At 38.8% G+C, this 20,714-nt stretch overlaps 1 protein-coding gene across 15 annotated transcripts in view; it reads right to left on the minus strand.

Moving 5' to 3' along the window:
- Positions 1–20,714, minus strand: part of Tcf4 (transcription factor 4) — a 351,429-nt gene that overhangs the window by 18,670 nt on the left and 312,045 nt on the right. For 10 of the 15 annotated variants that reach the window (XM_042675259.1, XM_042675263.1, XM_042675260.1 and 7 more), the window contains 4 exons: positions 17,935–18,002; positions 16,857–16,935; positions 14,101–14,177; positions 11,451–11,654 (listed from right to left, as the gene is read on the minus strand). In XM_042675259.1, coding sequence (XP_042531193.1) covers positions 11,451–11,654; positions 14,101–14,177; positions 16,857–16,935; positions 17,935–18,002 — 428 coding nt within the window. The remainder of the gene's footprint in view (positions 1–11,450; positions 11,655–14,100; positions 14,178–16,856; positions 16,936–17,934; positions 18,003–20,714) is intronic. The other 5 variants (XM_042675272.1, XM_042675265.1, XM_042675261.1 and 2 more) reach the window with 1 other exon arrangement.

Genomic DNA, 20,714 nt, shown 5'->3' on the forward strand with positions numbered 1-20,714 from the left:
GACATCGAGACCTTTGATATTGTCAGATATACATTTAATGTGCTTCTAGTAAACAAACATTCCATTTACGCCAACAAATGCCTTTTGGGTGTGTCCATATGCAAGGCACTCTTCAGGTATCTGCAGGGAAAGAAATGATAAAAGACAGACATATCTATTATTCTACAGGCATTTAGGCCTTAATGGTGGGGTAATATTGTTACCATAAAAGGCAAAATAAAATGAATGCCATGAGAGAGTATGAGGTCATACAGGGTATTAAATGTGATGAAGTCCTCTCTGTTAGGGAAAGCAGGTTGCTTAAACAACAGTAGAGCAGTTTAGGCAGGTTTTGAAGGATAATGCAGACTTTCTAAATATACTTTTACAGCACTAATATTTGACATACACGCCAACTGTAAATACAATGCTTATTTTTATCTGAATGAATATTATTCAGACATGTATGTGTGTGTGTGTGTGTGTGTGTGTGTGTGTGTATCAGTAGAGACAGCTAAGGATTGTGTGTTAACATGTGTTTTCATACCCTCGGATTGCATATTTCAGACAAAAAGCAGATTTTTGTAAAGATTGTTACAAAACTCAACAGCTATGCTACAAAGTGAACTCACACAAGGCATTTTGGCCACAAATGGTACCTCACTGTATGTGTGTATTATTGGCCCCAATGATTCACTCTTATTTAACTGCAATGAAGTCTTTCATCTCTGAGCTATACAGTAATAGTTTCCATATGACCAGTGGCTGTGCTATAAATAAGATCAAAAGCAAAAGAAAGGATTTAATAAAAGAAAAGGACATTAAGAGTAGCATTAAATCAGGAGAAAAATATCAATATCCAATTCTTTGTTTTGGGAGAATAAAGCATCACAAATCACTAAGCTCCCTCAATATCTTACAAAAAGTCATCTATAAACAGCAGACATATGCAAAATCCATTTGAGAATACCTTAGCGTGGCAAGAGATTAAGCTGGAGGGCTTAATGTGATGGCTGGGGGCCGGATGTCCATTTAGATCTGGCCAGAGAACAGGTAACAGAGCTTTAGCTACACTCACATTATTCAGACAGAATGTGTCAATCGCAACCATCTACCCGTTCCCTTTGCCCTTTTTCTGTCCTATTTCATGGAGATGGGCCTTTTGGTAATCAGAGCTTCTCAGAGAATCATAACATTGCTCAACTCTGGTGCATGTGTTCTGAGAAAGGAAGTTTTTTTTGGCACAGAGTGACTTGATATGAAGAGCCAACTTCCCAAACAAATTTTCTTCTAGTTCTTAAAAAAAAAATTTTTTTTTTACAATGTTAATCTCTATTCCCGACTGGATAAACAGCTGCTAATAACCACCCATTCCCAGGGGAGGAGGCGTATTTCCTTTTATCTTCAGACTCGGGGATACCTGATGTGCACTGGGCTTTAGTGTTTCCTCATGTTTCTTATTTTCGTTTGTTCAAAACTGTTTTAGTATAGGTCTTGCCAGGTCAGGTTTCTTTTCTTCCTTTCCCTTCAACTACCTCCCAAACTTTGGAAGACCCACAGCAGTCACGGTATTACTTATTTAAAATAGTAGTTCGTTTACTGTTGGGCTTTCAGAGGAAATCCAAGCCCTTCAAATCTCTAACGGAGAGTGCAGCCTGGGACCCTTGCATAAGAAACTCTGTGAGGGAAATGGGCCATTTTGCCATTTTCTCCCTTTAAGTGCATACTGAGCTAATTATTCATTCAAGCACTGGCTGTGCTCACAGTTACTCAATTTCTAATAGCATTGTTAATGTGATTACTTAGCAATACTCAGTATTTGTGCCTCAAATAAAGGAGCAAGCTTCAACACATTTTTCCCCCTTTTGCAGAAAGTGCTCTGCAGAAGTTTGCCGCACCAACCAGTCCCTTGTGTCTTTCTCACTTGTTCCCGAGCACCTGCTTTAATGGTGACCTCAGTTCTATATCTCAAGATTCAGACATTTTGCAAAACAGCTTTTTTAAACAAAACCCAGCTGTTTCCCATCTAGACTACAGGGGGAAAATTTTGGGCAGCTTGCAGAAACATTACCCAGAGACTACCATTCTCTGACAACTTCCACGCACGTTTGAGAGCTGCCAGCATGCAGAAGCTGGGGGGAAGGCAGGATTAAAAGGTGGAAACCCCATTCTGTGAGTTTTGAAATGGCCAATCAACTGCTTTAAAGTGAATGTGGCTATTGGATCAGGACAATGCTTTCCCCAAAGATGTCCTTTTGACTCAGACAGATCTTTTGGTTTAACTCAGCTTTATAGTTCCTAGATGATTTATGGATAGAGAGGAAGCCATAATTATGCCCAACTGTGAATGTCAACCAATTAGGTAGGACTCTCAGATTACAGAAAATGCAGGCCCATGCATTTCAGATTTCCCGCTTTGTCTGAACCCACTCATCTTTTGCACCTATTTTACACTTCTGTTCTTTAAGCAACTAGGATACTTCTGATTTGAAAAAATTTACAGCCACAATAAAAGTTAACATAACACAACGGCCACGGAATTTGAGAAAACAGAAAATGGCCAAGGCCTCGGTCTTGGCTTTTAAACAGTACCAAGTTGCGCCAGTATTTTCTGGGTTGGGATGAATGACATAACTGAATTACTTCATGAACTGCTACTTTAATTCCCAAGGGTGGAAAATTCCATGAGTTAATTTAATTTGGATGTAAAAAAATATACATGAAAACTCACTCTTCCTGTGGACTCTCATGTGAAATGTTTGAGCCAATTGCTGGAGGGCCCAGCAGAGGAGGAGGGCTTTCTTCAGTCCTCCTGCCAGCCGCAAGGGTGGGCCATTAGGCAATTTCCTCACTGCAGCTTGAGCATCTAAGTCTTTATATCCCACCCACCCCCCCCCCCCTTGCCAGTCCTGAAGCTTGAACTCAGGGACTGGGCACTGTCCCTGTGCTTTTTTTGCTCAAGGCTAGCACTCTACCACTTGAGCCACAGTGCCACTTCTGGCTTTTTCTGTTTATGTGGTACCAAGGAACGGAACTTAGGGCTTGATGCATGTTGGGAACCACTACGTCACATTCCCAGCTCCAATTTTAAGTTTTTATCAGCAAGTTTATTCTATAGCTTAGCAAAGACTGTTCTGTCTTGTCTCTAACTGCTGAAATTCTACATTGATCTTAGCTTAAGGACATCCATTCAGGAAGCTTTTGCTAGGTAGCTGATCACTTCCTGGGTCACAGAGTAATTCTACCTTAAATTGATATGAGATGTATACCTGTATTATTGCCCTGCCAAGCTGAAAAGCTTATGAGATTGGTGACAGCCTCTTACCCTGATCAACATCCCTATTGCATCTGAGCCAAACATACAGAATAAACATGTGAACATTTTAAAACACATACAATGTATTTATCTTCCTCCAGAAAATATGCTTCCTGGAGAAAACAAGGGTATTACTACATTCTTTGCAATGCCAAGGTCCTTCCTTTTCCAAATTATGAATGGTTTTGTATAGTGTGCCCCTGCACTTAATAAAGTTTCTGCCTGCTTTTTTTTCCTCCATCACTCAAAAGAGACTCACATAAGAATATGATGCTGTTAGTGTCTGTTTTAAATGTCTCCATCTTTTTTTTAATATTCCAAAGTGAAAAAGGAAGGTTTTTAAGATTTATTTTATTTAAAGTTCATGACTACAAGATGCTAAACACAAATATTATAGAAAAACATTAGAGACACCAAGCACTTGTTGCCTGAGGAATTCAGACAATGTCTTCCATTTTGATCTAAACGTCCAGTGTAGTCCAATGGGCTGTTTGCTTCTACGTTATTGGGCCCAAATTTACTAACCATGTTAAATGGGTGTGGAGGAAAGCAGTGAATGCACTTCCCAAGACCACTGCAGGGAGATCTGGGGAGGTCTAGCATCTGCACCCTCTTTGTCAAGGGGTAGCTGCGTTCAGGTGAAACGGCCTTGCAACTTCAACTTTTCTTTAACTTGATGAAGAACACCGTGTGTGCTTAAGGATTCTGAAACTATTATTGGATTAATCTTTATGGTTAGAATTTCTGTAAACCTCATTCTTGTTTTGTTGTCCTTAAAATAAAGTACAATATTGATACAGATAATAAAAGCTTTCAGTTGAGGCTGCTAATTTGCCCTCAGATATAGTCAATAATTGAGGAGATGAGGAGAGCTAGTAGAATACTAGCGACAGTCAAATACCTAATTTTAAGCCATCTGTTAATGGAGTAGCTATTGGAGGCTGATGTTGGTGATTAAGATCCTGTGTGAAGTTCTATCATGGATGCTTAAAGGACAGTCTTGCAATTCTCTGAAAAAAGAGTAGTAGCCGCTCAAACTCAGCTTTGGTTTCACTAAGAACAAGTCTTACTGGACAAACTCCATTTCCTCACTCACAGGAGCCATGCACATCTGGTTGCTCATGACAGTGCTGGGGCCCAAGGGATGAAGAGTAAAATCAGTGGACAGAACTGACGCAGACAGTAAATTCCAAGAAGCGGGGCCCTGTGAGTGCAGGGAGAAGACTGTGGTCCCCAGCCTCAGAGCTTTTTGGTCCATGTCCTCCCTTGGCCAACATTTTTATTAGTCACTTTGATGTGGGCTTTAATGACACCCCATCACATCTGCCAACAATAGAGCTGGCAAAGTACGTGACCAAATACGGACCTAAAAGTAGACCTATAGACTGGAAACAGATGGAAGGCTGCTATATGAAATTGAAATTGGGTTATAGGAAGTTTTGCCCAGGTAAAATGAAAAGTGCACAAGGATAGTTGGAAAATGTGGCTTGTGGATCTCAAGTGATCGATGACAAGTTCAATACATGTCAGCAGGATGATGGAAGTATCAATAATAGTGCAAACAGAATTTTGTTAGGCGGCACTCGTGAAGATGGAAGAGAGGAGTGATGTATCTATACCAGTCTATTGAGTAATAACTTGAGCACCGTGTTCAGTTTGAGATTTTTACATACTAAAGGTCCTTGGACAGGGAGGACACGTAGTAAGCTAGGGAGGAGAATCCACCCGAAAGTTCTCGGAGTTGTGTAGAGAAAGCCAACCATTTTGTTTTTAGCCTATATATTTAAAAATACAGATGTCTAATTTAAAATAATAAAAAAATTAAAATAGACGACTTTCTTCAAATGATTGAGTTTCTCAAGCACTTGTAACGGATTTGGGGTCAGGAGCCAGTGTGGACTGGACATAGGAAGCTCTCTCACACATTTGACAGAAATGGGCTTTGTGGAACTAGTTGACCTTGGAGGAAAGAGATGATCCTCCATGCTCTGAGGCTCTATCGCCCTGACTGCTTAGATCTGAAGTATGCACTCACATGTACGTGCAGCTTGAGAGAACCAAACCTATGGAAACCCAAAGATTAGAAGTGGCAGTTTTCTGAATATAATTCTCTGTTATTCATTAGACATTCATACTCATTGATGAGGCTGAAAGTTTTTTGAATGATCTTAACTGAACAAAAACAAAACCTACATCAAAGATGTCTTCTTGTGATCCTGTAAGTGTCTTCCTTATATGTACAAGACAATGTCTTGTTGATCATAACCCTTGTAGAACAGCAAGAGAATTTCTTCCTGGACTGCTATGATGACCTAGGAAATACTAGATACCCAAGACAGCAACACAATGCCCCAAGAGCACTCTTGGCTCTAAGCTAAAATGACTAGCAGAGCTGCACAGCTACTTGCTGTAAGGAGCCAGGAGGCAATGAAGGACTTTTCTTAAGCTCATTAATTAAAGTCGGAGGAACTCAATGATTTTTAATAACAGCTACAGTTTTGAAATTGTTATGCTATTAGGTCAAGAGCAGAAGTCTACTGTGAGATTGTGAGATACATTACAGTGAGTGCTGGCCTAGTTAGTGGCTTGTCTGATTTTGAATCCTAGTTCAGCTCCATATAACTAGCAAGCACTGTGGTTGGATCACTTCCCCTTTCTAGGCCTTAGTCTTCAGCAGCAAAGCAAGGACAATGGGTTGACTTCAGAGGTGCTTTTAGAACCCACAATTTTAAACAGGTCTTAGCACAACTATGGGAGCAGAAACTAATCGGTCTAAGTTGTCACATGTTGAGTGCCAGTTAAATTGCAAGGTATTTGTTACGCTAACACATGAACTTTGGGTAACTTCTATATAATCTGAAAAAGAAAATCTACAAATGCTCTTGAAAAGAGGAAAACAGAGTCAAAATTGGATTGTACCAGAGGTTTTAGAACTGCATTCTATACCCCTCCCCTGGCAAGTCTGGGGGAAGTCTTGGGAAATGCCTCGGAGAACTGAGGTAGAGGATGACCTTCTGGGCTCCTCCATCCCTAAGGCAAGTAGAATTATTTCTCTTAAGAGGTCACTACAACTAGAGCAAGTAACTGTGCATCGTTCCCTCCAGCGTAAGACAGCCCTGTTCTCTTGTGGGAGCTGGTGAACTGTTACATAGCCAGTCAGTCGCAACCTGTTGAGGGCAGATACCACGCCTTGTAGAAGGCCTGCCACTTATAACCACCCCAAACTTGTTTTTGAGATGAACAGGCAGAATTCAAACAAAGAAAGGGGATCACACTAAAAACAGATGTTTCATCTCAGTGGTCTCATCGTGGCTGACTCTACCCACACAGGACCAAGAATTACACACAGAGCCCCATGAGAACACAGTTGATGTGGGTTTTCTTTTTAGTCTCTTACAAGAAGAGGTCAGGTCACCTGAAAGGCTTTTTTCAGGCCTCATCTGTAGGTGTGAATGCCAAGATGAATAATGGAGAGAATTGTATTTGGGAAATTGCCATTTTAATAATTTATAAGAAATCTAGCGATTTAATATCCAGGTTAATCACGGAGATAGCAGAGGTACAGAGAAACTATAGCCCGTAAGAGTTCCCAACTAGATTGGTAAGTATCAAGCTTACGAGCTGCTTATTCCCTCATGCAGCGATCCTATTAGGAAGTTGGTGGTTATGGTAAGAAAACAACTTCATAACTTAAAATTTACAACTTCAAAGATCCTAGTAGGACGAGCTCTGGCCATCCAGAAGGAAAATACTGATTTAACAGAGACTAGACATGGCCATGAAACGCCCAGAACTTTCTTCTGCAACCAATATCCATTAAGATCTGTAAAAATCACAAGTTCTGAAAAGCATGAAACTAGTTCTGAAAAAGGTAGGGGCTGGGAAGGTGGCTCAGAGGTAGAGTGCTTGCCTTGTATGCATAAGACCCTGGGTTCGATTCCTCAGCACCACATAAGCAGAAAAAAGCTAGAAGGGCGCTGTAGCTCAAGTGGTAGAGCCCTAGCCTTGAGCTGGAATGCTGAGGAACAGCACCCAGGCCCAGGGTTCAGGCCCCATGACTGACAAAGAAAAAAATAAAAGAAGAAGAAGAAAAAGGTACTATAGTGTCTGGGTCTCCCCAGGAACAAAGAACGGGGATTTCTGGAGTCATTGCCTCTGAGCTTAAACCTATCACCTCCCACCTTCTGAGGCTCAGTCCACCAAGGTCTCCTGGCTATCAGGAGCACCCTGGCTGCGGTGTCTACACGAAGGTACAGAACAGAAGGGCTGGTAACGCCTCAGGCACTCAGCACGTTCGTTTCTCTTCTGCCCTTTTGAGTGCTGATTCCACTGGAAGGGGGACAACATGTAAAAAGTGGTACTTAAGTAATTTACAAGTCAGTAAGGCAAAAGACGTATTTATAAAAAGCCATAACTACAAAAGATGCCTCGTTGTGTATAGTTGGGTAAGATAAGTATATAGAAATGGTATGACTCATAACACTATGAGACTGGAGCAGAAAATAACTATCATGGCAGGGGTAAGCAAGGGAAAACCCTTGTGGAAGAGGAATTGGAGTCAAACTATTGAGAATGGGTGGGAATTAGAGGGAGAGGGGAGAAACACAGAGTGGAGCCATGTTAGACAGGTCGAAAAGAAACACTTGCCAAAAAGTACTATGGACACAGACTTGCCTTCCTGAGAAGCATTTTGCATATTGCAATAGCTAATGGCTTTGGGTAAAATGGTCATGGGTCCTGCGTATTGGCCCACAGAAGTGGTTCTTATGTTGCAGACAATGAAAAGCCAGTAAGGAGGAAGAGAGCATGGCCAAATAATACCATCCAGAGAGCGTCCTACACCCCGCTCACTCCACCAAGTTATGAGCCACTGTGGAAAGAAAAATCCTTTTCATTATACTAATACTTAGTAAATCACTGAGGACCTACTTCAGAACTCCAAGGAAAACATTTTGTGAATCAAAAGCGAAGGACAATATGTTAGCAATTAAATGAGATAACAGAAGAGCCGAGGCAGAACCACAGTTTTCCCCCCACCATGAGAATTCAAGCTGCACACAGAAAGAACTGCTTACATCATCTTCCAAGTTATCAAGCCATTCTGTTTTGATTTTCAGGAGGCGAGGAGGGAGGAAACTAGAAGAGCTCAGGAGGTCAAGAGGATTCAAAGCTGTCCATTCTTTAATCAGGAGGCATTATTAAGGAGAGTTAGGAAGGAGATTTGCTCCAAACAAAACCAGCCCTGGGATGAGTCTCAAGTTTCTGCACCTTGCTCCCAGTGCAGAACAACAAAAGAAGGTGTGTGTGTAGCTGGGGGCTAGCCTCTCACCAGCCCTCTCTGCCCCATTTCCGGTGCATACCTCCCACGGCTACTTTATTTACTGCAGCTGGCCAACGTTTTATAGCCTGTTTCATGTATTAAAATTCGAATGTGGAAAACATTACCGGTATCCTCCTTGAGGTTTTTTTTTGGGGGGGGGAAGGGGGGAGGAGGGCATTTTTTTTTTTTTGCATCCTCTTCAACTTCCTTTTCATTGTGGAATGTATCCAATGGTCAGAGGCTAACTTCAGGCTGACTAAATTCAAAAGCTATTTCCTTTGTTCTTATGTTTTTGGTTTAAAATTCATACTAGTTTGCGCAAGGAAAGATATGCCCCCCCGCTTTCGTGCACCCTTCAGATGGAAGAGCTCAGCTTTTGCAGACACGCTGGTATTCAAAGAAGGAGAAGGCAACAAGGCCCTCATTCAGTTCAAAGGGCAGCAGGTGAACAGGCTAATTTTGGAATTCTGCCATCATGTGGCTGGCTCCATGGTTGTCTGTGATTATTAAATATCTTCACAAGAGTGAAAAGAGGCTTCTCCTGAGCAAAACTGGCAACTTCACTGCTTCTCTCTCTCTTTCTCTTTTTTTTTTTCCCTGCCAAAATCAAATCAAAGGAGGTGTCTAAACAATTTTAGAGAATTGTTTAATTATTTCCTTTTCTTTCATTACTCTGTTTTATCTCCTCGGTTCTCCTTCACTGGTGATAGTACAGTTTTCCATCTCCAAAAATAATTCTAGGCTTTTCCTCCTAAACCATCTCTGAATCAGAGTCAAAAAGGAGGCAATTCAAAGGTCAAACTGTTTCAAAGAGCATCTATGTATAGCTTAATATGTTAAAGAACCACTTAACCTACATCTGGTATTTAAGAACAAACTACATATTTATGGAAAAGACATTCTCTGAAGCCATGCCCTGAGTACATGTAGCATCCGGTTAACATATGCAAAACGAACACAGCTACAGAAATTAAACTATTTTTCTCTTGATTGAGAGCAGATATACAGAAATGGTTATAAGTCACAGATCTGGCTTTTAATAAAGCCAGATTTCTTAATTAAAAGCAGTATTGTTTAAATACTGTCATTGGAAAAAAAAAGCTGTACAAATGAAAATCTCGTATTATATGAATCCCAAGTGTATTTAATACGTTACCTGAGGCCAAGCTAAATTAAAATCCAGACTTTCCTTTTGTGAACTCTCAGCAATTGTCATGAACAGACAAGCACGTTTTATTCAATGATAAATTTTAGGGCAGAGGTCAAGGAAAAGAGAAGAGAAAAAGAAAAGAGGAAAAAAAAAGATTTAGCTTTGGCATTCAAAAGTATCTTTCCACGTTTTAGAAGTGAGTTCATTGCTGCTATTTATAAAACAGTATTTTGGGTTACAAATTGGTTGCAGGTTTCAAAATTACGCTGCTCAGGATGGTATTCTTAATTTTAGTTTTTATTAAGAGAAATTGAAAGAGACAGAATATCAGTAAGAACTTGAAGAACCTGTACACAAGAATTTGTACTTAAATATTATAGCACAAACGGAAAACAGACTTTCATCCAAGCAATTTTTCAAAACCTACAAGGGACAAAATAGGATACAATAAACCTTACTGACCAGGCAGGAGTCTATAAGAACTAGAATTGTACAGAATCACTACTAATCTCCACTCATTAACTCTTACCACTTCATAGTGTGTTTAAAAGATTCTTTAAGAAAGTTGCTTTTCAAGTCATTTCAAAAGCAATGACTCCCTATCTAAGAAAGTCTAACAAATTTGCTTGAAGAATATTAAAAGAAAAACATATTCACAAATTAGTGGCAAAACTATTCTATACATTACACAGGCCCACACAATGTATTCACAGAAACAAATATTCATCTATTTCTAATTCCCTTACTGGACACCATTTTGGCTTCTTAATTCTTTTGAAGTTATTTTTTGAAATATAAGCAATGTAACAAAAATTTAAGTTGCTCCCTTTGATTAAAGTCACCAAGAAGGTATTTTAAAATACCAGCAATGCCCTAGCAATTCACTGGTAAATACTTACGTGAAATGGAAGTGTGACACAAGCTTATAAGAGCATTTGACGCAAACCAACTATATCCCTCGCTTGGTAAGCAGACAAATACAATGCGGTCTACCCTCACGATGGATTATTTGATAATTAAAAAAGAAAACAAATGAAGCTCTCATGTATGGTTAACATAGAGATAAACCTTGAAAAAAATCTATTTTTAAAATGCTAGTCAGAAAAGACCAATAAATATCTTGTATCATTTCATTTATGTGCCACATTTAGAATAGGTAAATGGTAGAAAGAGAAAGCAGACAGATGAGGATGGAGTGAGAGAGGATGGCAGTGGGTTGGGGGGAGGGAAGGGTTGGAGTATGACTGTGTGATGGATATGTGCTTTTCTATTTCTTTTTACAAGGGGCAAATATGTTCTAAAACTGAGATGCTATGGCTGTGCAGTATTGTGAATATTCTAAGGCACCCTGAAGTGCATACCACTGTTAGGGAAACTGTTAAGTGAACAATTATTTCAATAAAGCTGTTTAAAAGAGATAGCTGGTAGCTGGTGGCTCATGACTGTAATACTAACTGCTCAGGATGCTGAGATCTGAGCATCACAGTTCAAGCCAGCTCAGGCAGGAAACTCTGTGAGACTCTTATATCCAATTAACCAACAGAAAACCAGACGTGGAGCTGAACCTTAAGCAAAAGAGCTCAGGAAAGGCCAGAGTTCAAGCTCCATGACATATAAAAAAAAAGTAGTAGTATTTACACCTGAAATAGGTAGCAACTACAGAGCCTACAAATTATATCACTTACCATGAGTGAATGTCTGTTGGCTGAAAGCAGGCCAGTTCCATACCCTGAGCCCAGACCACCCATTGCTCCGTTATGAGAAGGTCCGATGATTCCATGCATGTCTCCGTGACCTCCAGGCACTGCCGTGGACGGGCCCACTGCGTGATTCCGGAGAACATGAATTGCATCATCCAGTCTTTCTAAACGATCTTCAATTCGGCTTTGCTGTTGGGGAATAAATGATGTGAAATTTAATTTGGTTTGAAATGCATGCATAGGTTATATAAGTAAAGGAGTTGACAGAGGGCACACTTTGGGTTTCTGAATATGTTTCCAATAAAGTTTATTTCCGTAGAACAATAATAAAAATAAATAATGTCCTTCCTAGAAAACTGATGGAAAATGTTAATGTTAAAATTATAGTGTTTTTTTATGAACAAAATAAATTCAGTAAGACTTCGAGGACATTATTATGTACATATGCTGTACTCAACTGCATTAGCTTGAAAGAGAATTCAGATTTACTTTAGAAAAACATCCAGCGAATTAAGGAACACTCTGGCAGGAATTAGTTACAAGAGTTCAAAATATTACCAGTGGATTGATGACCTATTTATGGTTTTCCAATTAATTTCTTCAAGTCAAGCACAGGAAGAAACACACATATTTTGATTTTTTCTTCAGTTTTTATGATTTATAACCAGTTTGTATGTGTATATATGTAAGAACATCAAAAATGTTACAAAAATATTCCATCACCTAACATGATACAAATCTTTAAGACAGAAGAATCATGTGAAATTCATTTCAAAATCTCTTAATTTCCTACTTCATGCAATTAAAAGCCAACCATTTTTCATCCTGGCCATTAGGATCCTCAACAAGTTATTCACAGTGCTAGCTACAGTTTTCCATGAAAAGAAGAACATGTAGCTGTACTTTTTTTTTTTTCTGTGATAATAGTATCAAGCTTACTCTCCTGCTACACTTTAGGGCATACCATCTCACCCACCCTCAACCCACCCAAGTTCTTCAGTCAAGGAAGATATTAATATCCCTTCCATATAGACATGAAAATGAGGCAAAAGAGAAGTTGAGTGTGTCACTATGCTAGGAAATGGTAGTTAGGGTTGGAATCTAGATTTTTTTTAAACTTAAAACTAGTGCTGCTTTGTAGAGGATCATGCACTGGTGGACTTTGATTTTTAATGTGCTGTGCAAACAGATGTACCAGCTGTACGGAGGAGAAAAACGATTTCTAATTATTCTATACCAACAGGAAGAATGTGTGTCTAATTGAGTTAGTCTATGGTACAGAGCATTTTGATTTGGTGGCTTTAGGAGTTATATGACCTCCCCTAGACTGCCAGCTCTGCTACTTATGTGACCTAGGAAAAGCTACTAAACTTCTCTGAGTCTATGAGTTTTAACTCACAAAGAATGATACTATTTACTTCTAACTGTCCATGTGTAAAAAATAAATCGTACATGTATCTATCTTCCTTCCTTTGCTCACAGTGTACTGGTAAACAGGAGTTTCTTTTTATGAGTCTTCTTTACAAATGCTCAGAATCCATTAAAAAAAAAAAAAAAGCAGAACTGTGGACCACAGCAATCAACCGCCCTCTACAGTTCTGTAAGACAAAGTCTGGTTTTGATGGATAGGCACTGGAGAACAGCTCATGGGGATAAACACTTAAAACAACTGCATCGTTTAGATGCAGTCCACAGGTTGGAGGCTGGCTGGGTAGTGCATGTTTTCTCTCTGTGTAGTTGACTTTATTGGCTACAATGTACAGCTGAGTGATTCACTAACTACAGTGCAAGAAAGCACGAGGAGGAAGAGAAATCATTCTGTATTTTCATTAAGATTTTCCTGAAAAAGGAATGCTACAGAAATCAAAGGCTCCTTCCAGATTTCTTCTTCAAAATACATAGGAAGAAAGAAGAACTCAAGCTTCTGCCCACCCTTTCCCCCTTGCTACCAATCCTTACACTGTCACTCAGGTGCAGATTTAAGTACTGCATGGTCCCTGGTTGCTTCCCAGATGTTTTATCAGGCCTAACCATCAGGAGTGGAGGCAGAGAAAAGTGTCAGACACTGAATTATCATGTGAATATTTAAAATATGAATTAGGCTCATGTAAATATTCTGCCATTCCTTGTTGAAAGAGGAGGCATTCCTTTACTAGCAGAGGTATTCCTCAATTCCTTGATAACTGCAGTGAGTGAGGACACAAAAAAATAGGCCTCCTGTAGCAAAGTGAAGAGGAAAGTACCCATAAACCCATTAATCTGGGAGTGAAACAGAGCCAGACTGCATAGTTGTAGCTATGTAGCTGGGCAGGAGTTCCTGTGGTGTCAGGGAAGTTATTTAATCACTGGCAGAGATTTTTTTTTTCTCAAAGAGGGGTGAATTTTTCCTTCTGGGATTTCCAATCTTGTATCTGGTCCTAGATATTTAGAAGCCTGGGCCTTCCATTCCAGTAGCATCCCAGTCACTATCTACAAATACAAATGGACACAGTCCAATTAACTCTCGTTCCAACAAGCTGCTTCATGTTGATTTTAAGTTATGATTAGCAAAAATACGGGTTTGGAGAGTGACTGTTGGACGAACAAGGAAAAAACGAGATCTGAAAATAGCCACAGATGAGCAGATGAGACATACCAAAGAATGTAAGGGTCCTTCATAACTGGGAGATGATGAAGCCTGTCCTCCATTTCTAGACCAAACAGCTGTGCCTGCTGATATTAAAATGAGAATTACAGTTAGATCTACATAAAGTTAAACTCACCAATACTTAACAGCAACTACAACAACAAAACATTCTTTAAGAAACAGTAGTGATGGTTTTCATTTAAACAATAAGGCAACTAACATGTTAACTTCCTAGACCAGGATTTTGAGGCAAGGAAAGCACTTGAAATATCAAATCTGTAGAATTTTCATGGCCTTGTGTTTATTCAGATTTCTTCCTAAAAGGAAAGCATTTAGCTGAGTCTGGATTTCCACTTGTAGAACTCTTGGTGGAAGAAATCTGAAGTCAAGGTATTTATAAGGGACAGAAAAAGAGGGATGGTTATCTAGTTCATGTTCAACCCAAATTCCCTCAACAATGGACAACAGATTTGCTACTTTTGTTTTAAAAATAATCTACAGAACGAGATAAATCTTTAGAAGCATTTATTTTTCCCAGGTGCTACTATTAACCCCAAGGCCTTTGTCCCTACCATTGACCCCTTTAGAAACTTTCTTTTTTTTTTTTTTTTTTAAATTTTATTTTATTTTATTTGAGAACATACTGTACAGAGGGGTTACAATTACATGGGCAGGATAATGCATACATTTCTTACCAAGCATTGCAGCCTCCTTTAGAAACTTTCTAAGGGAATAATATTAGTTAGCACCAACCCCCTACACCAAGAACTTTAAAACTTGATATAACAATAACAACTCTGAAGTTTCTTCCAAAGAAATTAACTCTTTTTAATGATGTACTAAACCTGATACTAAAAGAAAGATTCCTTTTGAGAATATGTATCTTATGTCTAACCGACAATACGAAAACCAACTTTAAATTGAAACCAATTTTAAAATTTCACATTTAGTGCAGAAAACTTAGAAAATCCATAATTCAAACAAAGGGGAAAAAATAATGGCCCGATTATCACCAACTCTCATTCCACGATGCTGTTAGCACTTTCAAAATCCATTCTTCCTGTCTTTTCTGGGTATGCCTGTGTATTTTTATGCCGAATAAAAATAGAATATTTTTGTTCAATTACTTTTCTTGACAGAATTTGGACAGAGTCGTCGGTGTGAAAATAGCAATCTGTCCCCTTATTTATGTCTTCATCAAAGTTCTTTCTTCCTAACACGTGGTATTCCAGAATACATTACACCGAGACCCAAAAAGTGGCATCTCTAAGCCTCATTTCTGAGCTGTTCCCTGGTGCAGGTTGCCGATGGTGATGTAGGTTTTTTACACTGTTTTCCTGAACTGTCCTTTCCTGTCCTACCAGTGGAACAATGGAGTGTGGAGAGCTAGATTCACATCCAAGCTGTGATATGGCCACTGCAGCCATCTCTGCAAGCAGCTGCCTACTCTTTTTTAGGCCTCAGTACATGTATCTGTGAATTCAGGCCATCAGATTCCATTAGTTGTTTTCACACTTTAAGACCACAGAAGGAGCTGCTGTTTGAAATGGGGAGTGTGGAACGCCACCTGCTCAGATGCTCTCTACTCCTGCGGTCTCAAGCCTTTAACCCAGTTCTTCTCTTGTTGTGGTCACTGGCACTTGAGACCATTTTGTCAGAGTCTAAGAATCTGGTGGTGAACCAGGGGAGCACACAAGAACGGAACTTCACTTTCTGTGTGGGATCATGTTTCATGATCTTTAAAAAATAAAACAAATCAAAAAAAACCCCAGCTCTATTTCTTCCCAGTTTCAACTAGGTATCTCTGGACACCTGGACTTGAGGAGTCAGCCCCCTTTCCCTTTTGCTGTTCTGCGACCCTCCCACAGTGTGGGGGCTTCGGAAAGGCTGGTGCAAAATCCCTGTGAACTCATGGCCATGGCGTCTGACATTCTGCAGTAATCTGAAACCTCCCATTTTCCACCAGGCAACCTAGTTGGTAATGAGCCTTGGTGAGGACTAGATGCGGGGAGTAACACAGAATTCAAGGACACAATGTTTAGTTAAGTTTCTCCACTATAAATTATAATAAGATTAGTTCCCAGTCAGATACACATGTGATATTATAATTTTATTTGTAAGCCAGCTGCTTTTCATTCCCAAAAGCAGGCTTTCTGGAAGCTTTTATAGAAAAGGACAATACACTTCTGTAAAGTGAAATGATCTACTGATCAAATTCTACAACTTAAAATTCTTCAAATTTTCCAATGGTGAGGGACTTGTAAAGACAGTATTTACAGCGGCTGAAATGTCTGCAGGAAATGGCCTACATCGCATATATTCCATAAGTAGGTCTTGTCACTGTTCTTGAGACAGGGTTTTGCTATGTACCTCAGTTGGCTTCGACCTTGAGATCCTCCCACCTCCAGTCTCCTGAGTCCTGGGATTACAAGGTGTACATCAACATTTCTAGTAATTGAGATATTTTACCAGAATATATTATTTTATTTTTGGCTGTCTTTTGCAGAGCTAGGAATAGTTTCCGAAATAAAGATTTTCATGTGCCTGTGCAGTCTAAAAAGATCATCTGAGTTTTTTGAGAAAAATTTGGGCTGTAAATGAATGTACAGTCATGTTGTAGTCTGTTTCTTTCTCTCACTATCTTAGTCTTTATGTAAGAATCCTGTTTTGGGATTCTGAGACAGAGTGGGATGAGCTGGGAGCATAAAAGGGGACTCACTCTTACAAACTGTTACTATAACAAATTGGGATTGAGGATACAGTACCTGAGAGAGAAGGAGGAGAGCCAACAGGAGTTGAAGGGTTTGATGAGAAGCTGTTGTTAGTGTGATCTGGAGAATAGATCTTAACACAGTAAGGAGAAAAAAAAAATCCCTCATTTAGTAAGAATAAACAGGTAACAATTTTTAAACTAGAAAGTTACTGATGCAATTCATTTACAACTTACAGGTTATAAGATGATACAGCTGGTTCAACCTGAGTACCAACATTTTAAAATGAAAAACTTAAAACTCGGTGAGCAGGCTTCGGGTTTCATTCGTTTCCCGCCAATAAGGAAGGGACTGTGTGGCCAAGAGTGCCCAACTTCCTTTGCCTTCTCTACAAAATGAGAAGCCACGCGGTATCATTTCTAAGGTTCTTCCCCAAGTCCCCACTCCTATGCCCTTATTGGGGCATTAGATTCACGGTAGAAGATGAAATAAGTACTTTTCTTTAGAACAGAAGCAAACTGAATTTATTATATGTTCCCAATGCTAAGTGAAAGTAATTGAAGATACACATCTTAGAGACGTATCTCAACTAGATCACAAGTTTAGCTTTTGAAAAATAATACCAGGTATTTTCAAACATAGATGGTATGTCGTTTGGTGGCCAGGGAGCATATAGGAAATATTTAAGCCCAGCTGCATGGCAGGAGTGGGAAGAACAGAAAAGTTTTGGCCCTCCAGGTGACAGTGACACGACATTTCCTCAAGGGCCTGGATTATTATCATCTCCCACCACCCCAAATGTTTGCAATGAATTCTTGCAAAAGTCAGTCCTATCTGATTCATCAGCATCCACATTACTCCAAAACACACAAAGCCAAAGGCAAGGACACTACCCCTAGATAGATGGGTTAGTATCACTGTAGCAACACATGGAACAGGGCAGCCATACACTTGTAAGAAATGAGCATCCTCTGAACTTCCCAGTGACTACTATGCCAGAAAAGCTAGTCTTTTAAAAAGAAAATTCAAAGCGATTTGTCATTCACTTTCTAAAATTCCACATGTCCGTGTCTGATTAAAGTTCACCCAGCTACAAGGAAGCCCGTGGTGCCCAAAGTCAATATTTCCTCACCGAGGCAAGTGCTTTCCCCAGAGCGTCTCCAGTCTGGGAGCTGCCTGCTGCCCCGCTTCCTCTATTTGCTGCAAAAACAAAAGGCAAAATATGAAAACCAGGCAGTGAAATGTCTAACAAATTTCTATTCCTGGTCCATTTACTCACAATTTAATTGCATTTTTAATGCTAATTACAACACATTAATCTTTAATTAGCATTAATTTGTTTGCTGAGGTAGATGTCAACTATATTCATGTTACTTTTTTTACAGATAGAACATAAACCTGACACCTTGCTTTAAAGACAAAGTGTTTTACTTGCTATTACTTTCTCCCTAGTTGCTTTTGAGTCCTTATTGGTAGCTAACAAGCCAGCCCGTGGTGGTCACATCCCTAAGAAGTCCGTAGGCTTGCAGGGCTTAGACACCCCTCCAAGGCTAGCTTTTCTCTAGACTCTTGTATCAGACTGACTTATCATCGTGAATAATTTAAATTAGTTTTCAAGAAAAACAAATGACAGAAAAGTGGGACATTCCAGAAAAATCTGTAACTGGCCTAATACCAAGGGAAAATACTTTTAATATTTGAAGTAACATATTTTCCACACATTTAGGCCTGTATCCACACTCAAATAATATGAATTTATGTCACTAAACATCAGTATGGTCTCAAATTGTAGAAATCAAACAAATCTATATGGCAAGAAATCAACTGGTATTTAATCTCACTGGTACTTTTATCAATAAAAAGGACAAAGGTAAGTATTAGTAAAAGGTATATATTCTAGGGTACAACGAAGTCAACTCTTATTTACCAAAGATCTTTTGAAGGTAACTTGCCTTTAGAACCATAAATTGGTATACATGGTAAAATAGTATACAGAGAACCAGTGTTCTTCTGAGCCCTTTAGTATTAAAACGATGCCTAGAACCTGGAGGAACGATGCATTTATTAAGGTTTCATTGCTAGCCAATAGACACAGTGCTCAAATTAGACTTACTGCAGTTCTCAGGGAAAATTTCTTTACCATTTTGTCAAATAAGAAAAGAAAATCTTAAATCCACTGATGGAACTAGACCGAACTTCACTGCACACTTCCACAACCAAAATAAAAGTTCCCTATCCTATTCTTGAGAAGGGTCTGTTCCTTGGACACCTGTACAACACCTTGTCAGGTCTGTCACCTCTAAGGTGGCCAAAGCCTTTGCTTTCCTAAGACCCAATGTCACCTACCTGACTTCTATTTAGCATACTTGAACTATGAGTGCTATTTTTGTAAATTTAGGTGCTAGACACATCAATTAGACATCATTGGCTATCTACTTTACTTGCTTAGCAACACCCATATACATCTTCACATGTTAATTACTAAAATACTGCAAGAACACTGGTAGATGATAAAACACGATATAATTACTTTTTGAGAACATACATAAAGTTGTGAAACTTTAAATTATAACTTTAAATTACGAGAGATTTTACAACTGAAGATTCGAGGAATTATAAACTCTTTAAAATTGGGGTATAATACCATAGAAATGGGTTAGAAGAAACAACTTGGAAAGATATCAAACATATTAACCACCTGAGATTGTACTGTGAAAACAAGGAGAGATTCTGTGCTAAAGAGTTTAAAAACTTAAGAGGATATAATGAGAATTTGAAGATAAGGACAGCATACACACTTTTTTTCAACATGCATTATCATGGTATCTAGGGGATAATTTATCTTTGTATTTCTAGAAGCAATGCTATCATTTCATTATTGTACACTTAAAAATTAGAGTTGGCAGTCAAAATAACTTGTGACCTCTGACTGATCTGAATATAGATCTCTATTAAATGAAAATTCTGAGTCCCTGGGGAGAAAGGGGGGGGGGCACCTTATCTACCAAAATAAAAAAAAATAGAAAGAAAAAAGAGAACAAGATGATGTTCCAATTATAGATAAAAATTTACTACAGTAGCAAGTTTCAGAAGATTAATTCTCCCTTTGAACAATTTTAAAATGAAGATTATGAATTTTAAAATACATATTTTTTCATGAAACCAAACAGAAAGAATTGAAAATCAATCAAGATATTTTAAGAACATTCGCAAATTATGTGTCACATAATTTCCATGTACATGTTTATTATCTTTTGGGTTTTTTCCCTCTTTTAACAGTACACATTCCTAACAAGGATTTCTATTAGTATCTTTTTCATACAGGAGTTATTAAAAACTCAGGAAACAGCATCAAAAAGAGAATCAATTCCTTAACTCATCTTGCTATGAAAATGTTTCAGGTAACTACAAAGGATACTCATGGAAGACAATGATAAGAACAGACTTTTTTTTTTTTTTTTTTTAACATGAAGCCATTTTACCTTACAACAGCTGGCCAGCCAAACCCAAAGGCTTAAATTTCAAAGCAGTTCAGTGGCTCGGTGTACCCTTTCACTCGGAATGTCTTTTGTTCTGTTCCAGGAAACACTGGAGGGGACACATTTTCAAGATTCCCTGAACAAGTTAAGTGAGATGGTCTCCTATCTTGAAGATGTCTCTTTTTATTTGTGGGACTGATATATCAAAGGGCATACAGAAATAGAGATATATTTTTAATTCCCAAATGGCAAATGCATATATATATAATTATTTTACATTGAAAAATGGGTCATGTTTTGCAAAACACACATCATATCCACCCTTTCAGATTAATATATCAGGGCTTGATTGCTATTCTTGGCTCAAGTTTGGGTCAACTTGTATTATTAGAACTAACCCAGATGCCCATGTAACAGAAATAAAGATGCAAAC

This window comes from Dipodomys spectabilis, unplaced genomic scaffold, assembly GCF_019054845.1.
Source record: "Dipodomys spectabilis isolate Male_0828 unplaced genomic scaffold, ASM1905484v1 ptg000024l, whole genome shotgun sequence".
Lineage (NCBI taxonomy): Eukaryota > Metazoa > Chordata > Mammalia > Rodentia > Heteromyidae > Dipodomys > Dipodomys spectabilis.